We start from the raw sequence: 25,357 nt of genomic DNA, 5'->3' as shown, positions 1-25,357 counted from the left end.
TGAATCAGCCTTTTAAAACTGAGAAAGAAACACAGGAATAGATGAGATTCAGGACAAGAGACACCAGAGATAACGTGACAGCAGAGGCTCAGGTACACTTACATCAGTGTGAGGGAACTGCACTGTATTACGGTCTGTGGAAACACAAATATGTATCAGTGCCATCATCACATGAAGATTCAAGAGTCTTTCGTCACCAGGATTTGTTTTGAAAAGTCATTTTGAATGTTGCATTAGACTGTACGCCTGTCCCTCAAAACCTTGTTTTCATTTATAGAAAAATTAAACATGGCATGTACCCTGAATAAGGTCCATTAGATGAAAATTTTCACTGAATTTGCCTCATATCATAATTCCAAAATTATAAATTGTAGATGGGTATCGCACTAAGCATTAAAGCAGAGCCATTGAAAACATCTGAGTAAGATTTACCCTCTGTGAGATTAAGATCAGGTTATTAAGGACATCAGGAAGCCCTCGGTCCACAGGAGACACTAGCAGGTGATCAAACACACTATTGATGATGACTTCCTTCTGTGGAAGACCAGGTAGATCTACAACCATCAGTTCAACCTTCTGCACTGAAGACTGATAGACCAGGGTCTCCAACTAAACAACACAGAAGAACAAGAAGGCAACATTGAGTGGAAAAGTCCTACAGATAAAACTAACAATGTTGATGGTTATTGACTCTTCTTGTCATCTCGGTTCTTTGGTTATATCACATGTGAAGATACATACGGGATCAAAGTGTGCGTTGATGGACAGCAGATAGGTGAGATTCATAAACTGAGTGAACGGGCCAAAGTTCTTCAGCAGCCACTCAGTGCTGCTGTTAGCACTCAACACACAGCCCGCATCTGATACACAACACAAACACACACAGTAAAATCACATCATGATCTCCAGAACCTCGACATGGCTGACATTCTTCCTGAAACCTCTGCAAACCTCCACCTCACCTGTTGCGTTTCTTCTGAGGAAGGGCAAGATGAAAAACTCCACTATGTTTCTTCCTTGCGTCTCATTCATAAGCCGGAACTCTGCCAGACTGGGAAAGGGTTGGAAATAATGTTGAACATAGAATCTTATCAGCTCACGATAGTCTAGAGCTATTGCTGAGGAAACGCTTTTCTTACATGTGCTGGTAAGTTTGGCAGCTGAGGTTTTTGCTGCTAGTGCACTGCAGTAGGGATGGTGACACGAACGGTAAAAACGGCTTCAGATATGAACCCAACAACATGTTGATGAAAGCAACGTCACTCCATTGGTCAGGAGTGATGCGCTCCAATCTCAGCTCCCCAATGATATCCAGCACTTGGGACACGACATCACCTCTGATTGGCTGAGACTGATGATGTAAGGAGGAGGAATTAACATTACATTCCCAGTCAATCTGAAAATAAACACAGAGTTGTACAAGGCTTCTTTACCTTATTTGCCACAGAGTTGGAAAAGATGCTGAGGGCTCCATCGAGAACATTGTTTGTTTTGATGAAAAGCAACTTCCAGATCTCCTTGGAGTAAGTGCTGTTGCTGGATAGTTGACACTTCAGAAGTCCAGTCAGGTTTTCAGCAGTGAAGCCTGTGAGCTACAAACACAAAAGATTTCATCAGTGGACATGGCCGTTCAGATAATATCATGGTGATTCCAGAAACTGCTGCACATTTGCTCTCTGGAGGGACGTAGATTCCCAGACAATCATCAGTATCAGCTCATTTTAATAGAGTTTCCTGCTTGTCATCTTCTTACCGAAGAGCAAGCGTACTGCTGCAGGTCGATACTACAGGGGGCGCTCACGAGACCAGTGGACAGGAGAGTCTCATTACTGTGGAAGACATCAGAATTTCATGAGCACTTCCTCTCTCATAGATGAGTTCACAGTGTCAATGTGGAGAAAAGAGTATATGCTCATACCTGTTGACTCCTGAACAAGCACTGGTAGCTGTTAAAGTCATCAGAAAACATTGATTAGTGCCACTGGATTTCATTTATAACTCAATACAACACTCGCAATTTACAATGAAACTTTCAAGAAAGTTAAGAAAACGTAATAAAATTATCGACTTGAACTTGACAAACTTGACCAAAACAACACTGGTTCAGACTTGTTGGAAGATTTGATCAGTGTCTCTTCCTCTTGGCCACATGGTTACAGCAGTGGATGATGGTGAGTGACTTTGAGTCTCCAGTCTAGTTCAACACTGTTTGGTCAATAAGTCCCTCTGAACAACATACAGTGCTGAATAAATCTAGTTTTCCAATTCTTTGCCAAACATCTACTAGTGTTGAAAACTATTGGGCTTGACCATTCGGAAAATTGAAAATGATTGATTTTGATATCATCTTTAACCTGTTAAAAAATATTTAGTGCTTGAATATCGGTGTGCTTGTCCAGTAGGCTACTCGCGATCGGTGTAATAAAGAGCAGATCATGATGGTGTTAGGGCACCCGTTATATACTATATATCATCAGCTGCTAATGTAGCTCATATAATAGAAGTGTCTGAACAAAGATCACAGTAACACTGGGCTCAGTGATTAGGGATGATTGGTAGTGGATGATGCCGGTTCAGTTTATCGCAACATTCTTGATCAGAAGCACTGATTAGTTCACATCAGAATCAAGCTTAGAGTTTAAATGCACTTACCATTCATTGGAGTGATTGGACACTGAAACGGACAAACACAGGAAAACAAGATAATAGACAATATGTAAATAAATGTTGGTAAGTAATATATATATATATTACAGCTCCCTGAAGAGGTTTTTCTTTAAAGACAGATTTAAGGTAAGGAATCCGAAACAATCTCTTACTGTTGGAGGTTCAGGAAGTGAGCATCCTGTAAATAAGACACACATTTGATCATTATTCCAGCAGAAATATTGAGAAACATGTTGATCTTCTAGTGAAGTAAACAGTGAGAGATGATGAAGACTCAAGGACTGAGAATCACCTGTCACTGCATTCTTCTTGAGTTCTCCAGTTGTGTGGAAGATCAGATTCATAATGTCAGATGGCAGGAAAGGTAGAGCCAGATTTAGCCTTTTAAAACTGAGAAAGAAAAACAGGAATAGATGAGATTCAGGACAAGACACACCAGAGATAACGTGACAGCAGAGGCTCAGGTACACTTACATCAGTGTGAGGGAGCTGCACTGTATTACGGTCTGTGGAAACACAAACATGTATCAGTGCCATCATCACATGAAGATTCAAGAGTCTTTCGTCACCAGGATTTGTTTTGAAAAGTCATTTTGAATGTTGCATTAGACTGTACGCCTGTCCCTCAAAACCTAATTTTCATTCATAGAAAAATTAAATATGACATGTACCCTGAATAAGGTCCATTAGATTAGACTGAATTTGCCTTTTATCATGAGCGCACTCATAATGTCTAAAAATGCCATCTGGACGGTCAACTCACTATGATTTAAAGCAGAGACATTGAAAACATCTGAGTAAGATTTACCCTCTGTGAGATTAAGATCAGGTTATTAAGGACATCAGGAAGCCCTCGGTCCACAGGAGACACTAGCAGGTGATCAAACACACTATTGATGATGACTTCCTTCTGTGGAAGACCAGGTAGATCTACAACCATCAGTTCAACCTTCTGCACTGAAGACAGATAGACCAGGGTCTCCAACTAAACACACAGAAGAACAAGAAGGCAACATTGAGTGGAAAAGTCCTACAGATAAAACTAACAATGTTGATGGTTATTGACTCTTCTTGTCATCTCGGTTCTTTGGTTATATCACATGTGAAGATACATACGGGATCAAAGTGTGCGTTGATGGACAGCAGATAGGTGAGATTCATAAACTGAGCGAACGGGCCAAAGTTCTTCAGCAGCCACTCAGTGCTGCTGTTAGCACTCGACACACAGCCCGCATCTGATACACAACACAAACACACACAGTAAAATCACATCATGATCTCCAGAACCTCGACATGGCTGACATTCTTCCTGAAACCTCTGCAAACCTCCACCTCACCTGTTGCGTTTCTTCTGAGGAAGGGCAAGATGAAAAACTCCACTATGTTTCTTCCTTGCGTCTCATTCATAAGCCGGAACTCTGCCAGACTGGGAAAGGGTTGGAAATAATGTTGAACATATAATCTTATCAGCTCACGATAGTCTAGAGCTATTGCTGAGGAAACGCTTTTCTTACATGTGCTGGTAAGTTTGGCAGCTGAGGTTTTTGCTGCTAGTGCACTGCAGTAGGGATGGTGACACGAACGGTAAAAACGGCTTCAGATATGAACCCAACAACATGTTGATGAAAGCAACGTCACTCCATTGGTCAGGAGTGATGCGCTCCAATCTCAGCTCCCCAATCACATCCAGCACTTGGGATACGACATCACCTCTGATTGGCTGAGACTGATGATGTAATGAGGAGGAATTAACATCACATTCCCAGTCAATCTGAAAATAAACACTAGAGCAGAGTTGTACAAGGCTTCTTTACCTTATTTGCCACAGAGCTGGAAAAGATGCTGAGGGCTCCATCGAGAACATTGTTTGTTTTGATGAAAAGCAACTTCCAGATCTCCTTGGAGTAAGTGCTGTTGCTGGATAGTTGACACTTCAGAAGTCCAGTCAGGTTTTCAGCAGTGAAGCCTGTGAGCTACAAACACAAAAGATTTCATCAGTGGACATGGCCTCTCAGATAATATCATGGTGATTCCAGAAACTGCTGCACATTTGCTCTCTGGAGGGACGTAGATTCCCAGACAATCATCAGTATCAGCTCATTTTAATAGAGTTTCCTGCTTGTCATCTTCTTACCGAAGAGCAAGCGTACTGCTGCAGGTCGATACTACAGGGGGCGCTCACGAGACCAGTGGACAGGAGAGTCTCATTACTGTGGAAGACATCAGAATTTCATGAGCACTTCCTCTCTCATAGATGAGTTCACAATGTCAATGTGGAGAAAAGAGTATATGCTCATACCTGTTGACTCCTGAACAAGCACTGGTAGCTGTTAAAGTCATCAGAAAACATTGATTAGTGCATAACAAATAACAACGTTTTCTATGTTCCCAGGGTTAAGGTTGGTAATGGGGCTTATCTAACATAGGAACATATGGTTGACCTTGGGAAAATAGATACTCTGCTGGTTCCAATAGTAGGTGATGGCCAGGGAGTTACTTTATGTCCATCAGCACTTTTCAGTCAAAAAGCCCCTTTGAATAACATGTAATGCTGAGCAAATGGTTTAATTCTGACCAAATTTTCTTTTTCTTGTCCAACAGGCTACGCACAATTAGTGTCAGATGGAGCCAAGTGTTGAAGATATGAGGGCATCTGTTGTATTGGTTAGTGTTCTTACTATTACTGATCAGGCTGTGCTCTAGGACTGCCCAATAGATCATTACGGACAACAGCTATCAATGCAGCACAACCGATAGGGAGGAAATCAGAGGAACGCTGGGATCAGTGCTTACGGATGATGGCTAGTGGAAGAATGCCAATTCACATTATCGCAACATTCATTCACTCTTGATTAGACACACTAATTAGTTCACATCAGAAACAAGAGAGGTGTTCAAATGCACTCACCATTCACAGGAGTGATCAGGCACTGAAACAGATGAAAAAAGAGGGATTCAAATATAAGACAAAATGTAAAAGGTTTTTACAGCACTGTATATTTAGTGTTTCATGAAAAAGTTTTAAAGAGTGAATCTTCCTTCAACCTATTCCTTAGACCCGGTTGCTTTCCATCTTCTAAAGGAGATTTCACCAGCATCATCAACAATACATCCCTCACTACAAATACATTTCTCACAGCATTTAAGCAAGCTCGGGTGACCACACTGCTAAAGAAAAGCCAACAGTCATTCCCACAGCAGTTGAAAACTACAGATCAGTCTCACTTCTTTCTTTCCTGTCAACAACTCTCAAAAAGAGATCAATCAGCTATCTGCCTTTCTCTCACAGAACGCCATACTCGACCACAATCAGTCTGGCTTCAAAAACGAGCACTCCACAAAGCCCGTCCAGCAGACCATTGCTGAAACTCTTTGGCGGGCAAGGGCAAACTCCAAGTCATCTGTCCTTAATCTACTATATGTGTCTAGTGCATTTGACACTGTAAACCACCAGATCCTCCTCTGTCTACTCTTTCTGATTTGGGCATCACATGTAGGATACTTGAGTGGCTTCAGTCTTACATCACAGGCAGATCTTTCAAGGTTTCTTGGAGAGGAGGGGTGTCTGAGGCACATCAGCCAATCACTGGGGTGCCTAAAGGTTCAGTGTTCTCAGACCTCTTCTTTTTACCATTTACACAACTTCACTGGGAGTGATCATAAAGGAACATGGCTTCTCCCACCACAGCTATGCAGATGATGCGCAGCTCTACCTGCTAATTCAACCTGATGATCCCACAGTCACAGCTTGTATCTCTCTCTGCCTTTCAGACTTTTCTGGCTGAATGAAGGAGCATCATCTACAGCCCAGAACTTCTTATAACTTCTGTAAACCCATCAGTTGAATACAGCATCACTGTGCACAACACTAATGCCAAACAGGTCAGCAAGCAAGGGCTGAGTTTGAAGATCAACGGAGCTTTTCCACCTCTATTTTATTTCAACAATGGTCCTGTCTTGCAAGTGTGTGCTTTAACACTTCAGGAAAATCAGACCCTTCCTGTCAGAGTATGCAGCATAAGTTCTTGTCCAAGCATTTGCATTTTAAGACAGGACTAGTGCACTTCTTTATTTTTAGGCCTTCCACCCAGTACAACTAAGCCTCAGCAGATCATACAGAACACGGTAGCGCATCTATTTTTCCAACCAGTCTTAGATAACCCACGTCACTCCCCTTCTGAACTCAATCCAGTTGGGGCCAGAATCTAAATTAGGGATTTGACGATGGCTTCCATAACTGTCACTGGAACAGTACCTCCCTATCTCAATTCACTCCTAAAAATGTGCACTACTCCCTGCCAGCTTAAGTCACTTAATGAGCAACACCTTGTTGTTCCTTTGCAACAAGGTTAAAAAGTCACTGGCTAAAACTTTCACCCTGTCTGTTCCTCGCTGGTGGTATGAGTTGCCAACTTTCCCCCAAACTGCTGAGACAAACACATCTTCAGAGAAGCAGATCAAGAGAAACCTCTTCCACAAGCATCTTACAACCCCAAACCCTTAAACCAATGAACTTAAGCATTTAAACAAGTGAATTAACATTTTCTTCTCTGAATTTCATCCCCTCCTCTCTAGCTTGCTTCCTAATCAAGTTGTGAAATAAATTTGGCATATTTGAAAAATTGTTTTTGTTCCGCTCTTGTAATTTGCTTTGTGAGGAATCCTGTAGGACTGAACAAGATAGAGAAGGAAAACTGTTAAACAATCTCTTACTGTTGGAGGTTCAGGAAGTGAGCATCCTGGAAATAAGACACACATTTGATCATTATTCCAGCAGAAATACTGAAAAAACATGTTAATCTTCTTGTGAAGTAAACAGTGAGAAATGATGAAGACTCACCTGTCACTGCATTCTTCTTGAGTTCTCCAGTTGTGTGGAAGACCAGAGTCTGCATGTCTGATGGCAGGAAAGGTAGAGCCTGAATCAGCCTTTTAAAACTGAAAAAGAAACACAGGAATAGATGAGATTCAGGACAAGAGACACCAGAGATAACGTGACAGCAGAGGCTCAGGTACACTTACATCAGTGTGAGGGAACTGCACTGTATTACGGTCTGTGGAAACACAAATATGTATCAGTGCCATCATCACATGAAGATTCAAGAGTCTTTCGTCACCAGGATTTGTTTTGAAAAGTCATTTTGAATGTTGCATTAGACTGTACGCCTGTCCCTCAAAACCTTGTTTTCATTTATAGAAAAATTAAACATGGCATGTACCCTGAATAAGGTCCATTAGATGAAAATTTTCACTGAATTTGCCTCATATCATAATTCCAAAATTATAAATTGTAGATGGGTATCGCACTAAGCATTAAAGCAGAGCCATTGAAAACATCTGAGTAAGATTTACCCTCTGTGAGATTAAGATCAGGTTATTAAGGACATCAGGAAGCCCTCGGTCCACAGGAGACACTAGCAGGTGATCAAACACACTATTGATGATGACTTCCTTCTGTGGAAGACCAGGTAGATCTACAACCATCAGTTCAACCTTCTGCACTGAAGACTGATAGACCAGGGTCTCCAACTAAACAACACAGAAGAACAAGAAGGCAACATTGAGTGGAAAAGTCCTACAGATAAAACTAACAATGTTGATGGTTATTGACTCTTCTTGTCATCTCGGTTCTTTGGTTATATCACATGTGAAGATACATACGGGATCAAAGTGTGCGTTGATGGACAGCAGATAGGTGAGATTCATAAACTGAGTGAACGGGCCAAAGTTCTTCAGCAGCCACTCAGTGCTGCTGTTAGCACTCAACACACAGCCCGCATCTGATACACAACACAAACACACACAGTAAAATCACATCATGATCTCCAGAACCTCGACATGGCTGACATTCTTCCTGAAACCTCTGCAAACCTCCACCTCACCTGTTGCGTTTCTTCTGAGGAAGGGCAAGATGAAAAACTCCACTATGTTTCTTCCTTGCGTCTCATTCATAAGCCGGAACTCTGCCAGACTGGGAAAGGGTTGGAAATAATGTTGAACATAGAATCTTATCAGCTCACGATAGTCTAGAGCTATTGCTGAGGAAACGCTTTTCTTACATGTGCTGGTAAGTTTGGCAGCTGAGGTTTTTGCTGCTAGTGCACTGCAGTAGGGATGGTGACACGAACGGTAAAAACGGCTTCAGATATGAACCCAACAACATGTTGATGAAAGCAACGTCACTCCATTGGTCAGGAGTGATGCGCTCCAATCTCAGCTCCCCAATGATATCCAGCACTTGGGACACGACATCACCTCTGATTGGCTGAGACTGATGATGTAAGGAGGAGGAATTAACATTACATTCCCAGTCAATCTGAAAATAAACACAGAGTTGTACAAGGCTTCTTTACCTTATTTGCCACAGAGTTGGAAAAGATGCTGAGGGCTCCATCGAGAACATTGTTTGTTTTGATGAAAAGCAACTTCCAGATCTCCTTGGAGTAAGTGCTGTTGCTGGATAGTTGACACTTCAGAAGTCCAGTCAGGTTTTCAGCAGTGAAGCCTGTGAGCTACAAACACAAAAGATTTCATCAGTGGACATGGCCGTTCAGATAATATCATGGTGATTCCAGAAACTGCTGCACATTTGCTCTCTGGAGGGACGTAGATTCCCAGACAATCATCAGTATCAGCTCATTTTAATAGAGTTTCCTGCTTGTCATCTTCTTACCGAAGAGCAAGCGTACTGCTGCAGGTCGATACTACAGGGGGCGCTCACGAGACCAGTGGACAGGAGAGTCTCATTACTGTGGAAGACATCAGAATTTCATGAGCACTTCCTCTCTCATAGATGAGTTCACAGTGTCAATGTGGAGAAAAGAGTATATGCTCATACCTGTTGACTCCTGAACAAGCACTGGTAGCTGTTAAAGTCATCAGAAAACATTGATTAGTGCCACTGGATTTCATTTATAACTCAATACAACACTCGCAATTTACAATGAAACTTTCAAGAAAGTTAAGAAAACGTAATAAAATTATCGACTTGAACTTGACAAACTTGACCAAAACAACACTGGTTCAGACTTGTTGGAAGATTTGATCAGTGTCTCTTCCTCTTGGCCACATGGTTACAGCAGTGGATGATGGTGAGTGACTTTGAGTCTCCAGTCTAGTTCAACACTGTTTGGTCAATAAGTCCCTCTGAACAACATACAGTGCTGAATAAATCTAGTTTTCCAATTCTTTGCCAAACATCTACTAGTGTTGAAAACTATTGGGCTTGACCATTCGGAAAATTGAAAATGATTGATTTTGATATCATCTTTAACCTGTTAAAAAATATTTAGTGCTTGAATATCGGTGTGCTTGTCCAGTAGGCTACTCGCGATCGGTGTAATAAAGAGCAGATCATGATGGTGTTAGGGCACCCGTTATATACTATATATCATCAGCTGCTAATGTAGCTCATATAATAGAAGTGTCTGAACAAAGATCACAGTAACACTGGGCTCAGTGATTAGGGATGATTGGTAGTGGATGATGCCGGTTCAGTTTATCGCAACATTCTTGATCAGAAGCACTGATTAGTTCACATCAGAATCAAGCTTAGAGTTTAAATGCACTTACCATTCATTGGAGTGATTGGACACTGAAACGGACAAACACAGGAAAACAAGATAATAGACAATATGTAAATAAATGTTGGTAAGTAATATATATATATTACAGCTCCCTGAAGAGGTTTTTCTTTAAAGACAGATTTAAGGTAAGGAATCCGAAACAATCTCTTACTGTTGGAGGTTCAGGAAGTGAGCATCCTGTAAATAAGACACACATTTGATCATTATTCCAGCAGAAATATTGAGAAACATGTTGATCTTCTAGTGAAGTAAACAGTGAGAGATGATGAAGACTCAAGGACTGAGAATCACCTGTCACTGCATTCTTCTTGAGTTCTCCAGTTGTGTGGAAGATCAGATTCATAATGTCAGATGGCAGGAAAGGTAGAGCCAGATTTAGCCTTTTAAAACTGAGAAAGAAAAACAGGATTAGATGAGATTCAGGACAAGACACACCAGAGATAACGTGACAGCAGAGGCTCAGGTACACTTACATCAGTGTGAGGGAACTGCACTGTATTACGGTCTGTGGAAACACAAACATGTATCAGTGCCATCATCACATGAAGATTCAAGAGTCTTTCGTCACCAGGATTTGTTTTGAAAAGTCATTTTGAATGTTGCATTAGACTGTACGCCTGTCCCTCAAAACCTAATTTTCATTCATAGAAAAATTAAATATGACATGTACCCTGAATAAGGTCCATTAGATTAGACTGAATTTGCCTTTTATCATGAGCGCACTCATAATGTCTAAAAATGCCATCTGGACGGTCAACTCACTATGATTTAAAGCAGAGCCATTGAAAACATCTGAGTAAGATTTACCCTCTGTGAGATTAAGATCAGGTTATTAAGGACATCAGGAAGCCCTCGGTCCACAGGAGACACTAGCAGGTGATCAAACACACTATTGATGATGACTTCCTTCTGTGGAAGACCAGGTAGATCTACAACCATCAGTTCAACCTTCTGCACTGAAGACAGATAGACCAGGGTCTCCAACTAAACACACAGAAGAACAAGAAGGCAACATTGAGTGGAAAAGTCCTACAGATAAAACTAACAATGTTGATGGTTATTGACTCTTCTTGTCATCTCGGTTCTTTGGTTATATCACATGTGAAGATACATACGGGATCAAAGTGTGCGTTGATGGACAGCAGATAGGTGAGATTCATAAACTGAGCGAACGGGCCAAAGTTCTTCAGCAGCCACTCAGTGCTGCTGTTAGCACTCGACACACAGCCCGCATCTGATACACAACACAAACACACACAGTAAAATCACATCATGATCTCCAGAACCTCGACATGGCTGACATTCTTCCTGAAACCTCTGCAAACCTCCACCTCACCTGTTGCGTTTCTTCTGAGGAAGGGCAAGATGAAAAACTCCACTATGTTTCTTCCTTGCGTCTCATTCATAAGCCGGAACTCTGCCAGACTGGGAAAGGGTTGGAAATAATGTTGAACATAGAATCTTATCAGCTCACGATAGTCTAGAGCTATTGATGAGGAAACGCTTTTCTTACATGTGCTGGTAAGTTTGGCAGCTGAGGTTTTTGCTGCTAGTGCACTGCAGTAGGGATGGTGACACGAACGGTAAAAACGGCTTCAGATATGAACCCAACAACATGTTGATGAAAGCAATGTCACTCCATTGGTCAGGAGTGATGCGCTCCAATCTCAGCTCCCCAATCACATCCAGCACTTGGGATACGACATCACCTCTGATTGGCTGAGACTGATGATGTAATGAGGAGGAATTAACATCACATTCCCAGTCAATCTGAAAATAAACACTAGAGCAGAGTTGTACAAGGCTTCTTTACCTTATTTGCCACAGAGCTGGAAAAGATGCTGAGGGCTCCATCGAGAACATTGTTTGTTTTGATGAAAAGCAACTTCCAGATCTCCTTGGAGTAAGTGCTGTTGCTGGATAGTTGACACTTCAGAAGTCCAGTCAGGTTTTCAGCAGTGAAGCCTGTATGCTACAAACACAAAAGATTTCATCAGTGGACATGGCCTCTCAGATAATATCATGGTGATTCCAGAAACTGCTGCACATTTGCTCTCTGGAGGGACGTAGATTCCCAGACAATCATCAGTATCAGCTCATTTTAATAGAGTTTCCTGCTTGTCATCTTCTTACCGAAGAGCAAGCGTACTGCTGCAGGTCGATACTACAGGGGGCGCTCACGAGACCAGTGGACAGGAGAGTCTCATTACTGTGGAAGACATCAGAATTTCATGAGCACTTCCTCTCTCATAGATGAGTTCACAATGTCAATGTGGAGAAAAGAGTATATGCTCATACCTGTTGACTCCTGAACAAGCACTGGTAGCTGTTAAAGTCATCAGAAAACATTGATTAGTGCATAACAAATAACAACGTTTTCTATGTTCCCAGGGTTAAGGTTGGTAATGGGGCTTATCTAACATAGGAACATATGGTTGACCTTGGGAAAATAGATACTCTGCTGGTTCCAATAGTAGGTGATGGCCAGGGAGTTACTTTATGTCCATCAGCACTTTTCAGTCAAAAAGCCCCTTTGAATAACATGTAATGCTGAGCAAATGGTTTAATTCTGACCAAATTTTCTTTTTCTTGTCCAACAGGCTACGCACAATTAGTGTCAGATGGAGCCAAGTGTTGAAGATATGAGGGCATCTGTTGTATTGGTTAGTGTTCTTACTATTACTGATCAGGCTGTGCTCTAGGACTGCCCAATAGATCATTACGGACAACAGCTATCAATGCAGCACAACCGATAGGGAGGAAATCAGAGGAACGCTGGGATCAGTGCTTACGGATGATGGCTAGTGGAAGAATGCCAATTCACATTATCGCAACATTCATTCACTCTTGATTAGACACACTAATTAGTTCACATCAGAAACAAGAGAGGTGTTCAAATGCACTCACCATTCACAGGAGTGATCAGGCACTGAAACAGATGAAAAAAGAGGGATTCAAATATAAGACAAAATGTAAAAGGTTTTTACAGCACTGTATATTTAGTGTTTCATGAAAAAGTTTTAAAGAGTGAATCTTCCTTCAACCTATTCCTTAGACCCGGTTGCTTTCCATCTTCTAAAGGAGATTTCACCAGCATCATCAACAATACATCCCTCACTACAAATACATTTCTCACAGCATTTAAGCAAGCTCGGGTGACCACACTGCTAAAGAAAAGCCAACAGTCATTCCCACAGCAGTTGAAAACTACAGATCAGTCTCACTTCTTTCTTTCCTGTCAACAACTCTCAAAAAGAGATCAATCAGCTATCTGCCTTTCTCTCACAGAACGCCATACTCGACCACAATCAGTCTGGCTTCAAAAACGAGCACTCCACAAAGCCCGTCCAGCAGACCATTGCTGAAACTCTTTGGCGGGCAAGGGCGAACTCCAAGTCATCTGTCCTTAATCTACTATATGTGTCTAGTGCATTTGACACTGTAAACCACCAGATCCTCCTCTGTCTACTCTTTCTGATTTGGGCATCACATGTAGGATACTTGAGTGGCTTCAGTCTTACATCACAGGCAGATCTTTCAAGGTTTCTTGGAGAGGAGGGGTGTCTGAGGCACATCAGCCAATCACTGGGGTGCCTAAAGGTTCAGTGTTCTCAGACCTCTTCTTTTCACCATTTACACAACTTCACTGGGAGTGATCATAAAGGAACATGGCTTCTCCCACCACAGCTATGCAGATGATGCGCAGCTTTACCTGCTAATTCAACCTGATGATCCCACAGTCACAGCTTGTATCTCTCTCTGCCTTTCAGACTTTTCTGGCTGAATGAAGGAGCATCATCTACAGCCCAGAACTTCTTATAACTTCTGTAAACCCATCAGTTGAATACAGCATCACTGTGCACAACACTAATGCCAAACAGGTCAGCAAGCAAGGGCTGAGTTTGAAGATCAACGGAGCTTTTCCACCTCTATTTTATTTCAACAATGGTCCTGTCTTGCAAGTGTGTGCTTTAACACTTCAGGAAAATCAGACCCTTCCTGTCAGAGTATGCAGCATAAGTTCTTGTCCAAGCATTTGCATTTTAAGACAGGACTAGTGCACTTCTTTATTTTTAGGCCTTCCACCCAGTACAACTAAGCCTCAGCAGATCATACAGAACACGGTAGCGCATCTATTTTTCCAACCAGTCTTAGATAACCCACGTCACTCCCCTTCTGAACTCAATCCAGTTGGGGCCAGAATCTAAATTAGGGATTTGACGATGGCTTCCATAACTGTCACTGGAACAGTACCTCCCTATCTCAATTCACTCCTAAAAATGTGCACTACTCCCTGCCAGCTTAAGTCACTTAATGAGCAACACCTTGTTGTTCCTTTGCAACAAGGTTAAAAAGTCACTGGCTAAAACTTTCACCCTGTCTGTTCCTCGCTGGTGGTATGAGTTGCCAACTTTCCCCCAAACTGCTGAGACAAACACATCTTCCGAGAAGCAGATCAAGAGAAACCTCTTCCACAAGCATCTTACAACCCCAAACCCTTAAACCAATGAACTTAAGCATTTAAACAAGTGAATTAACATTTTCTTCTCTGAATTTCATCCCCTCCTCTCTAGCTTGCTTCCTAATCAAGTTGTGAAATAAATTTGGCATATTTGAAAAATTGTTTTTGTTCCGCTCTTGTAATTTGCTTTGTGAGGAATCCTGTAGGACTGAACAAGATAGAGAAGGAAAACTGTTAAACAATCTCTTACTGTTGGAGGTTCAGGAAGTGAGCATCCTGGAAATAAGACACACATTTGATCATTATTCCAGCAGAAATACTGAAAAAACATGTTAATCTTCTTGTGAAGTAAACAGTGAGAAATGATGAAGACTCACCTGTCACTGCATTCTTCTTGAGTTCTCCAGTTGTGTGGAAGACCAGAGTCTGCATGTCTGATGGCAGGAAAGGTAGAGCCTGAATCAGCCTTTTAAAACTGAGAAAGAAACACAGGAATAGATGAGATTCAGGACAAGAGACACCAGAGATAACGTGACAGCAGAGGCTCAGGTACACTTACATCAGTGTGAGGGAACTGCACTGTATTACGGTCTGTGGAAACACAAATATGTATCAGTGCCATCATCACATGAAGATTCAAGAGTCTTTCGTCACCAGGATTTGTTTTGAAAAGTCATTTTGAATGTTGCATTAGACTGTACGCCTGTCCCTCAAAACCTTGTTTTCATTTATAGAAAAATTAAACATGGCATGTACCCTGAATAAGGTCCATTAGATGAAAATTTTCACTGAATTTGCCTCATATCATAATTCCAAAATTATAAATTGTAGATGGGTATCGCACTAAGCATTAAAGCAGAGCCATTGAAAACATCTGAGTAAGATTTACCCTCTGTGAGATTAAGATCAGGTTATTAAGGACATCAGGAAGCCCTCGGTCCACAGGAGACACTAGCAGGTGATCAAACACACTATTGATGATGACTTCCTTCTGTGGAAGACCAGGTAGATCTACAACCATCAGTTCAACCTTCTGCACTGAAGACTGATAGACCAGGGTCTCCAACTAAACAACACAGAAGAACAAGAAGGCAACATTGAGTGGAAAAGTCCTACAGATAAAACTAACAATGTTGATGGTTATTGACTCTTCTTGTCATCTCGGTTCTTTGGTTATATCACATGTGAAGATACATACGGGATCAAAGTGTGCGTTGATGGACAGCAGATAGGTGAGATTCATAAACTGAGTGAACGGGCCAAAGTTCTTCAGCAGCCACTCAGTGCTGCTGTTAGCACTCAACACACAGCCCGCATCTGATACACAACACAAACACACACAGTAAAATCACATCATGATCTCCAGAACCTCGACATGGCTGACATTCTTCCTGAAACCTCTGCAAACCTCCACCTCACCTGTTGCGTTTCTTCTGAGGAAGGGCAAGATGAAAAACTCCACTATGTTTCTTCCTTGCGTCTCATTCATAAGCCGGAACTCTGCCAGACTGGGAAAGGGTTGGAAATAATGTTGAACATAGAATCTTATCAGCTCACGATAGTCTAGAGCTATTGCTGAGGAAACGCTTTTCTTACATGTGCTGGTAAGTTTGGCAGCTGAGGTTTTTGCTGCTAGTGCACTGCAGTAGGGATGGTGACACGAACGGTAAAAACGGCTTCAGATATGAACCCAACAACATGTTGATGAAAGCAACGTCACTCCATTGGTCAGGAGTGATGCGCTCCAATCTCAGCTCCCCAATGATATCCAGCACTTGGGACACGACATCACCTCTGATTGGCTGAGACTGATGATGTAAGGAGGAGGAATTAACATTACATTCCCAGTCAATCTGAAAATAAACACAGAGTTGTACAAGGCTTCTTTACCTTATTTGCCACAGAGTTGGAAAAGATGCTGAGGGCTCCATCGAGAACATTGTTTGTTTTGATGAAAAGCAACTTCCAGATCTCCTTGGAGTAAGTGCTGTTGCTGGATAGTTGACACTTCAGAAGTCCAGTCAGGTTTTCAGCAGTGAAGCCTGTGAGCTACAAACACAAAAGATTTCATCAGTGGACATGGCCGTTCAGATAATATCATGGTGATTCCAGAAACTGCTGCACATTTGCTCTCTGGAGGGACGTAGATTCCCAGACAATCATCAGTATCAGCTCATTTTAATAGAGTTTCCTGCTTGTCATCTTCTTACCGAAGAGCAAGCGTACTGCTGCAGGTCGATACTACAGGGGGCGCTCACGAGACCAGTGGACAGGAGAGTCTCATTACTGTGGAAGACATCAGAATTTCATGAGCACTTCCTCTCTCATAGATGAGTTCACAGTGTCAATGTGGAGAAAAGAGTATATGCTCATACCTGTTGACTCCTGAACAAGCACTGGTAGCTGTTAAAGTCATCAGAAAACATTGATTAGTGCCACTGGATTTCATTTATAACTCAATACAACACTCGCAATTTACAATGAAACTTTCAAGAAAGTTAAGAAAACGTAATAAAATTATCGACTTGAACTTGACAAACTTGACCAAAACAACACTGGTTCAGACTTGTTGGAAGATTTGATCAGTGTCTCTTCCTCTTGGCCACATGGTTACAGCAGTGGATGATGGTGAGTGACTTTGAGTCTCCAGTCTAGTTCAACACTGTTTGGTCAATAAGTCCCTCTGAACAACATACAGTGCTGAATAAATCTAGTTTTCCAATTCTTTGCCAAACATCTACTAGTGTTGAAAACTATTGGGCTTGACCATTCGGAAAATTGAAAATGATTGATTTTGATATCATCTTTAACCTGTTAAAAATTATTTAGTGCTTGAATATCGGTGTGCTTGTCCAGTAGGCTACTCGCGATCGGTGTAATAAAGAGCAGATCATGATGGTGTTAGGGCACCCGTTATATACTATATATCATCAGCTGCTAATGTAGCTCATATAATAGAAGTGTCTGAACAAAGATCACAGTAACACTGGGCTCAGTGATTAGGGATGATTGGTAGTGGATGATGCCGGTTCAGTTTATCGCAACATTCTTGATCAGAAGCACTGATTAGTTCACATCAGAATCAAGCTTAGAGTTTAAATGCACTTACCATTCATTGGAGTGATTGGACACTGAAACGGACAAACAAAGGAAAACAAGATAATAGACAATATGTAAATAAATGTTGGTAAGTAATATATATATATATTACAGCTCCCTGAAGAGGTTTTTCTTTAAAGACAGATTTAAGGTAAGGAATCCGAAACAATCTCTTACTGTTGGAGGTTCAGGAAGTGAGCATCCTGTAAATAAGACACACATTTGATCATTATTCCAGCAGAAATATTGAGAAACATGTTGATCTTCTAGTGAAGTAAACAGTGAGAGATGATGAAGACTCAAGGACTGAGAATCACCTGTCACTGCATTCTTCTTGAGTTCTCCAGTTGTGTGGAAGACCAGATTCATAATGTCAGATGGCAGGAAAGGTAGAGCCAGATTTAGTCTTTTAAAACTGAGAAAGAAAAACAGGATTAGATGAGATTCAGGACAAGACACACCAGAGATAACGTGACAGCAGAGGCTCAGGTACACTTACATCAGTGTGAGGGAGCTGCACTGTATTACGGTCTGTGGAAACACAAACATGTATCAGTGCCATCATCACATGAAGATTCAAGAGTCTTTCGTCACCAGGATTTGTTTTGAAAAGTCATTTTGAATGTTGCATTAGACTGTACGCCTGTCCCTCAAAACCTAATTTTCATTCATAGAAAAATTAAATATGACATGTACCCTGAATAAGGTCCATTAGATTAGACTGAATTTGCCTTTTATCATGAGCGCACTCATAATGTCTAAAAATGCCATCTGGACGGTCAACTCACTATGATTTAAAGCAGAGACATTGAAAACATCTGAGTAAGATTTACCCTCTGTGAGATTAAGATCAGGTTATTAAGGACATCAGGAAGCCCTCGGTCCACAGGAGACACTAGCAGGTGATCAAACACACTATTGATGATGACTTCCTTCTGTGGAAGACCAGGTAGATCTACAACCATCAGTTCAACCTTCTGCACTGAAGACAGATAGACCAGGGTCTCCAACTAAACACACAGAAGAACAAGAAGGCAACATTGAGTGGAAAAGTCCTACAGATAAAACTAACAATGTTGATGGTTATTGACTCTTCTTGTCATCTCGGTTCTTTGGTTATATCACATGTGAAGATACATACGGGATCAAAGTGTGCGTTGATGGACAGCAGATAGGTGAGATTCATAAACTGAGCGAACGGGCCAAAGTTCTTCAGCAGCCACTCAGTGCTGCTGTTAGCACTCGACACACAGCCCGCATCTGATACACAACACAAACACACACAGTAAAATCACATCATGATCTCCAGAACCTCGACATGGCTGACATTCTTCCTGAAACCTCTGCAAATCTCCACCTCACCTGTTGCGTTTCTTCTGAGGAAGGGCAAGATGAAAAACTCCACTATGTTTCTTCCTTGCGTCTCATTCATAAGCCGGAACTCTGCCAGACTGGGAAAGGGTTGGAAATAATGTTGAACATATAATCTTATCAGCTCACGATAGTCTAGAGCTATTGCTGAGGAAACGCTTATCTTACATGTGCTGGTAAGTTTGGCAGCTGAGGTTTTTGCTGCTAGTGCACTGCAGTAGGGATGGTGACACGAACGGTAAAAACGGCTTCAGATATGAACCCAACAACATGTTGATGAAAGCAACGTCACTCCATTGGTCAGGAGTGATGCGCTCCAATCTCAGCTCCCCAATCACATCCAGCACTTGGGATACGACATCACCTCTGATTGGCTGAGACTGATGATATAAGGAGGAGGAATTAACATCACATTCCCAGTCAATCTGAAAATAAACACTAGAGCAGAGTTGTACAAGGCTTCTTTACCTTATTTGCCACAGAACTGGAAAAGATGCTGAGGGCTCCATCGAGAACATTGTTTGTTTTGATGAAAAGCAACTTCCAGATCTCCTTGGAGTAAGTGCTGTTGCTGGATAGTTGACACTTCAGAAGTCCAGTCAGGTTTTCAGCAGTGAAGCCTGTGAGCTACAAACACAAAAGATTTCATCAGTGGACATGGCCGTTCAGATAATATCATGGTGATTCCAGAAACTGCTGCACATTTGCTCTCTGGAGGGACGTAGATTCCCAGACAATCATCAGTATCAGCTCATTTTAATAGAGTTTCCTGCTTGTCATCTTCTTACCGAAGAGCAAGCGTAACGCTGCAGGTCGATAATACAGGGGGCGCTCACGAGACCAGTGGACAGGAGAGTCTCATTACTGTGGAAGACATCAGAATTTCATCAGCACTTCCTCTCTCATAGATGAGTTCACAATGTCAATGTGGAGAAAAGAGTATATGCTCATACCTGTTGACTCCTGAACAAGCACTGGTAGCTGTTAAAGTCATCAGAAAACATTGATTAGTGCATAACAAATAAAAACTTTTTCTATGTTCCCAGGGTTAAGGTTGGTAATGGGGCTTATCTAACATAGGAACATATGGTTGACCTTGGGAAAATAGATACTCTGCTGGTTCCAATAGTAGGTGATGGCCAGGGAGTTACTTTATGTCCATCAGCACTTTTCAGTCAAAAAGCCCCTTTGAATAACGTAATGCTGAGCAAATGGTTTAATTCTGACCAATTTTTATTTTTCTTGTCCAACAGGCTCGGCACAATTAGTGTCAGATGGAGCCAAGTGTTGAAGATATGAGGGCATCTGTTGTATTGGTTAGTGTTCTTACTATTACTGATCAGGCTGTGCTCTAGGACTGCCCAATAGATCATTACGGACAACAGCTATCAATGCAGCACAACCGATAGGGAGGAAATCAGAGGAACGCTGGGATCAGTGCTTACGGATGATGGCTAGTGGAAGAATGCCAATTCACATTATCGCAACATTCATTCACATTTGATTAGACACACTGATTAGTTCACATCAGAAACAAGAGAGGTGTTCAAATGCACTCACCATTCACAGGAGTGATCAGGCACTGAAACAGATGAAAAAAGAGGGATTCAAATATAAGACAAAATGTAAAAGGTTTCATGAAAAAGTTTAAAGAGTTAATCTTCCTTCAACCTATTCCTTAGACCCGGTTGCTTTCCATCTTCTAAAGGAGATTTCACCAGCATCATCAACAATACATCCCTCACTACAAATACATTTCTCACAGCATTTAAGCAAGCTCGGGTGACCACACTGCTAAAGAAAAGCCAACAGTCATTCCCACAGCAGTTGAAAACTACAGATCAGTCTCACTTCTTTCTTTCCTGTCAACAACTCTCAAAAAGAGATCAATCAGCTATCTGCCTTTCTCTCACAGAACGCCATACTCGACCACAATCAGTCTGGCTTCAAAAACGAGCACTCCACAAAGCCCGTCCAGCAGACCATTGCTGAAACTCTTTGGCGGGCAAGGGCGAACTCCAAGTCATCTGTCCTTAATCTACTATATGTGTCTACTGCATTTGACACTGTAAACCACCAGAACCTCCTCTGTCTACTCTTTCTGATTTGGCCATCACATGTAGGATACTTGAGTGGCTTCAGTCTTACCTCACAGGCAGATCTTTCAAGGTTTCTTGGAGAGGAGGGGTGTCTGAGGCACATCAGCCAATCACTGGGGTGCCTAAAGGTTCAGTGTTCTCAGACCTCTTCTTTTCACCATTTACACAACTTCACTGGGAGTGATCATAAAGGAACATGGCTTCTCCCACCACAGCTATGCAGATGATGCGCAGCTCTACCTGCTAATTCAACCTGATGATCCCACAGTCACAGCTTGTATCTCTCTCTGCCTTTCAGACTTTTCTGGCTGAATGAAGGAGCATCATCTACAGCCCAGAACTTCTTATAACTTCTGTAAACCCAACAGTTGAATTACAGCATCACTGTGCACAACACTAATGCCAAACAGGTCAGCAAGGAACCTGGGTGCTGAGTTTGAAGATCAACTGAGCTTTTCCACCTCTATTTTATTTCAACAATGGTCCTGTCTTGCAAGTGTGTGCTTTAAAACTTCAGGAAAATCAGACCCTTCCTGTCAGAGTAGGCAGCATAAGTTCTTGTCCAAGTATTTGCATTTTAAGACAGGACTAGTGCACTTCTTTATTTGTAGGCCTTCCACCCAGTACAATTAAGCCTCAGCAGATCATACAGAACACGGTAGCGCATCTATTTTTCCAACCAGTCTAAGATAACCCACGTCACTCCCCTTCTGAACTCAATCCAGTTGGGGCCAGAATCTAAATTAGGGATTTGACAATGGCTTCCATAACTGTCACTGGAACAGTACCTCCCTATCTCAATTCACTCCTAAAAATGTGCACTACTCCCTGCCAGCTTAAGTCACTTAATGAGCAACACCTTGTTTTTCCTTTGCAACGAGGTAAAAAAGTCACTGGCTAAAACTTTCACCCTGTCTGTTCCTCGCTGGTGGTATGAGTTGCCAACTTTCCCCCAAACTGCTGAGACAATCACATCTTCAGAGAAGCAGATCAAGAGAAACCTCTTCCACAAGCATCTTACAACCCCAAACCCTTAAACCAATGAACTTAAGCATTTAAACAAGTGAATTAACATTTTCTTCTCTGAATTGCATCCCCTCCTCTCTAGCTTGCTTCCTAATCAAGTTGTAAAATAAATTTGGCATATTTGAAAAAATGTTTTTGTTCCGCTCTTGTAATTTGCTTTGTGAGGAATCCTGTAGGACTGAACAAGATTGAGAAGGAAAACTGTTAAACAATCTCTTACTGTTGGAGGTTCAGGAAGTGAGCATCCTGGAAATAAGACACACATTTGATCATTATTCCAGGAGAAATATTGAGAAACATGTTGATCTTCTAGTGAAGTAAACAGTGAGAAATGATGAAGACTCAAGGACTGAGACTCACCTGTCACTGCATTCTTCTTGAGTTCTCGAGTAGTCTGGAAGACCAGAGTCTGCATGTCTGACGGCAGGAAAGGTAGAGCCAGAATCAGCCTTTTAAAACTGAGAAAGAAACACAGGAATAGATGAGATTCAGGACAAGAGACACCAGAGATAACGTGACAGCAGAGGCTCAGGTACACTTACATCAGTGTGAGGGAACTGCACTGTATTACGGTCTGTGGAAACACAAACATGTATCAGTGCCATCATCACATGAAGATTCAAGAGTCTTTCGTCACCAGGATTTGTTTTGAAAAGTCATTTTGAATGTTGCATTAGACTGTACGCCTGTCCCTCAAAACCTTGTTTTCATTTATAGAAAAATTAAACATGGCATGTACCCTGAATAAGGTCCATTAGATGAAAATTTTCACTGAATTTGCCTCGTATCATAATTCCAAAATTATGCAATGTAGATGGGTATCGCACTAAGGTTTAAAGCAGAGCCATTGAAAACATCTGAGTAAGATTTACCCTCTGTGAGATTAAGATCAGGTTATTAAGGACATCAGGAAGCCCTCGATCCACAGGAGACACTAGCAGGTGATCAAACACACTATTGATGATGACTTCCTTCTGTGGAAGACCAGGTAGATCTACAACCATCAGTTCAACCTTCTGCACTGAAGACTGATAGACCAGGGTCTCCAACTAAACACACAGAAGAACAAGAAGGCAACATTGAGTGGGAAAGTCCTACAGATAAAACTAACAATGTTGATGGTTATTGACTCTTCTTGTCATCTCGGTTCTTTGGTTATATCACATGTGAAGATACATACGGGATCAAAGTGTGCGTTGATGGTCAGCAGATAGGTGAGATTCATAAACTGAGCGAACGGACCAAAGTTCTTCAGCAGCCACTCAGTGCTGCTGTTAGCACTCGACACACAGCCCGCATCTGATACACAACACAAACACACACAGTAAAATCACATCATGATCTCCAGAACCTCGACATGGCTGACATTCTTCCTGAAACCTCTGCAAACCTCCACCTCACCTGTTGCGTTTCTTCTGAGGAAGGGCAAGATGAAAAACTCCACTATGTTTCTTCCTTGCGTCTCATTCATAAGCCGGAACTCTGCCAGACTGGGAAAGGGTTGGAAATAATGTTGAACATAGAATCTTATCAGCTCACGATAGTCTAGAGCTATTGATGAGGAAACGCTTTTCTTACATGTGCTGGTAAGTTTGGCAGCTGAGGTTTTTGCTGCTAGTGCACTGCAGTAGGGATGGTGACACGAACGGTAAAAACGGCTTCAGATATGAACCCAACAACTTGTTGATGAAAGTAACGTCACTCCATTGCTCAGGAGTGATGCGCTCCAATCTCAGCTCCCCAATGACATCCAGCACTTGGGACACGACATCACCTCTGATTGGCTGAGACTGATGATGTAATGAGGAGGAATTAACATCACATTCCCAGTCAATCTGAAAATAAACACTAGAGCAGAGTTGTACAAGGCTTCTTTACCTTGTTTGCCACAGAGCTGGAAAAGATGCTGAGGGCTCCATCGAGAACATTGTTTGTTTTGATGAAAAGCAACTTCCAGATCTCCTTGGAGTAAGTGCTGTTGCTGGATAGTTGACACTTCAGAAGTCCAGTCAGGTTTTCAGCAGTGAAGCCTGTGAGCTACAAACACAAAAGATTTCATCAGTGGACATGGCCGTTCAGATAATATCATGGTGATTCCAGAAACTGCTGCACATTTGCTCTCTGGAGGGACGTAGATTCCCAGACAATCATCAGTATCAGCTCATTTTAATAGAGTTTCCTGCTTGTCATCTTCTTACCGAAGAGCAAGCGTACTGCTGCAGGTCGATACTACAGGGGGCGCTCACGAGACCAGTGGACAGGAGAGTCTCATTACTGTGGAAGACATCAGAATTTCATGAGCACTTCCTCTCTCATAGATGAGTTCACAATGTCAATGTGGAGAAAAGAGTATATGCTCATACCTGTTGACTCCTGAACAAGCACTGGTAGCTGTTAAAGTCATCAGAAAACATTGATTAGTGCCACTGGATTTCATTTATAACTCAATACAACACTCGCAATTTACAATGAAACTTTCAAGAAAGTTAAGAAAAAGTAATAAAATTATCGACTTGAACTTGACAAACTTGACCAAAACAACACTGGTTCAGACTTGTTGGAAGATTTGATCAGTGTCTCTTCCTCTTGGCCACATGGTTACAGCAGTGGATGATGGTGAGTGACTTTGAGTCTCCAGTCTAGTTCAACACTGTTTGGTCAATAAGTCCCTCTGAACAACATACAGTGCTGAATAAATCTAGTTTTCCAATTCTTTGCCAAACTTCTACTAGTGTTGAAAACTATTGGGCTTGACCATTCGGAAAATTGAAAATGATTGATTTTGATATCATCTTTAACCTGTTAAAAAATATTTAGTGCTTGAATATCGGTGTGCTTGTCCAGTAGGCTACTCGCGATCGGTGTAATAAAGAGCAGATCATGATGGTGTTAGGGCACCCGTTATATACTATATATCATCAGCTGCTAATGTAGCTCATATAATAGAAGTGTCTGAACAAAGATCACAGTAACACTGGGCTCAGTGATTAGGGATGATTGGTAGTGGATGATGCCGGTTCAGTTTATCGCAACATTCTTGATCAGAA

The 25,357-nt window shown here is 41.8% G+C and overlaps 2 protein-coding genes across 2 annotated transcripts; both read right to left on the bottom strand.

Moving 5' to 3' along the window:
* Positions 1–2,648: 2,648 nt before the first annotated feature.
* On the bottom strand, positions 2,649–17,002 carry LOC137073691 (uncharacterized). The gene is made up of 42 exons (XM_067442397.1): positions 16,926–17,002; positions 16,606–16,764; positions 16,312–16,523; positions 16,135–16,223; positions 15,914–16,032; positions 15,605–15,781; positions 15,275–15,306; positions 15,093–15,190; positions 14,966–14,991; positions 13,161–13,182; positions 12,552–12,579; positions 12,387–12,462; positions 12,067–12,225; positions 11,767–11,978; positions 11,590–11,678; positions 11,369–11,487; positions 11,061–11,237; positions 10,727–10,758; positions 10,545–10,642; positions 10,405–10,430; positions 10,240–10,261; positions 9,506–9,533; positions 9,341–9,416; positions 9,021–9,179; positions 8,727–8,938; positions 8,550–8,638; positions 8,329–8,447; positions 8,020–8,196; positions 7,690–7,721; positions 7,508–7,605; positions 7,381–7,406; positions 5,576–5,597; positions 4,967–4,994; positions 4,802–4,877; positions 4,482–4,640; positions 4,182–4,393; positions 4,005–4,093; positions 3,784–3,902; positions 3,476–3,652; positions 3,142–3,173; positions 2,960–3,057; positions 2,649–2,674 (listed from the first exon to the last, which is right to left on the bottom strand). The coding sequence occupies exons 3-42, from the start codon at positions 16,413–16,415 to the stop codon at positions 2,649–2,651; spliced, it is 3,759 nt and encodes a 1,252-aa protein (XP_067298498.1). The 5' UTR covers positions 16,416–16,523; positions 16,606–16,764; positions 16,926–17,002.
* Positions 17,003–17,810: 808 nt separating this feature from the next.
* On the bottom strand, positions 17,811–23,781 carry LOC137073689 (uncharacterized). The gene is made up of 18 exons (XM_067442396.1): positions 23,712–23,781; positions 23,491–23,609; positions 23,183–23,359; positions 22,853–22,884; positions 22,671–22,768; positions 22,531–22,556; positions 20,746–20,767; positions 20,139–20,166; positions 19,974–20,049; positions 19,654–19,812; positions 19,354–19,565; positions 19,177–19,265; positions 18,956–19,074; positions 18,648–18,824; positions 18,314–18,345; positions 18,132–18,229; positions 17,992–18,017; positions 17,811–17,846 (listed from the first exon to the last, which is right to left on the bottom strand). The coding sequence occupies exons 1-18, from the start codon at positions 23,779–23,781 to the stop codon at positions 17,811–17,813; spliced, it is 1,596 nt and encodes a 531-aa protein (XP_067298497.1).
* Positions 23,782–25,357: the final 1,576 nt, after the last annotated feature.

Source organism: Pseudorasbora parva, chromosome 4 (assembly GCF_024679245.1).
Source record: "Pseudorasbora parva isolate DD20220531a chromosome 4, ASM2467924v1, whole genome shotgun sequence".
Taxonomy (NCBI): Eukaryota; Metazoa; Chordata; class Actinopteri; order Cypriniformes; family Gobionidae; genus Pseudorasbora; species Pseudorasbora parva.
This window is presented reverse-complemented; position numbering and strand designations above follow the sequence as displayed.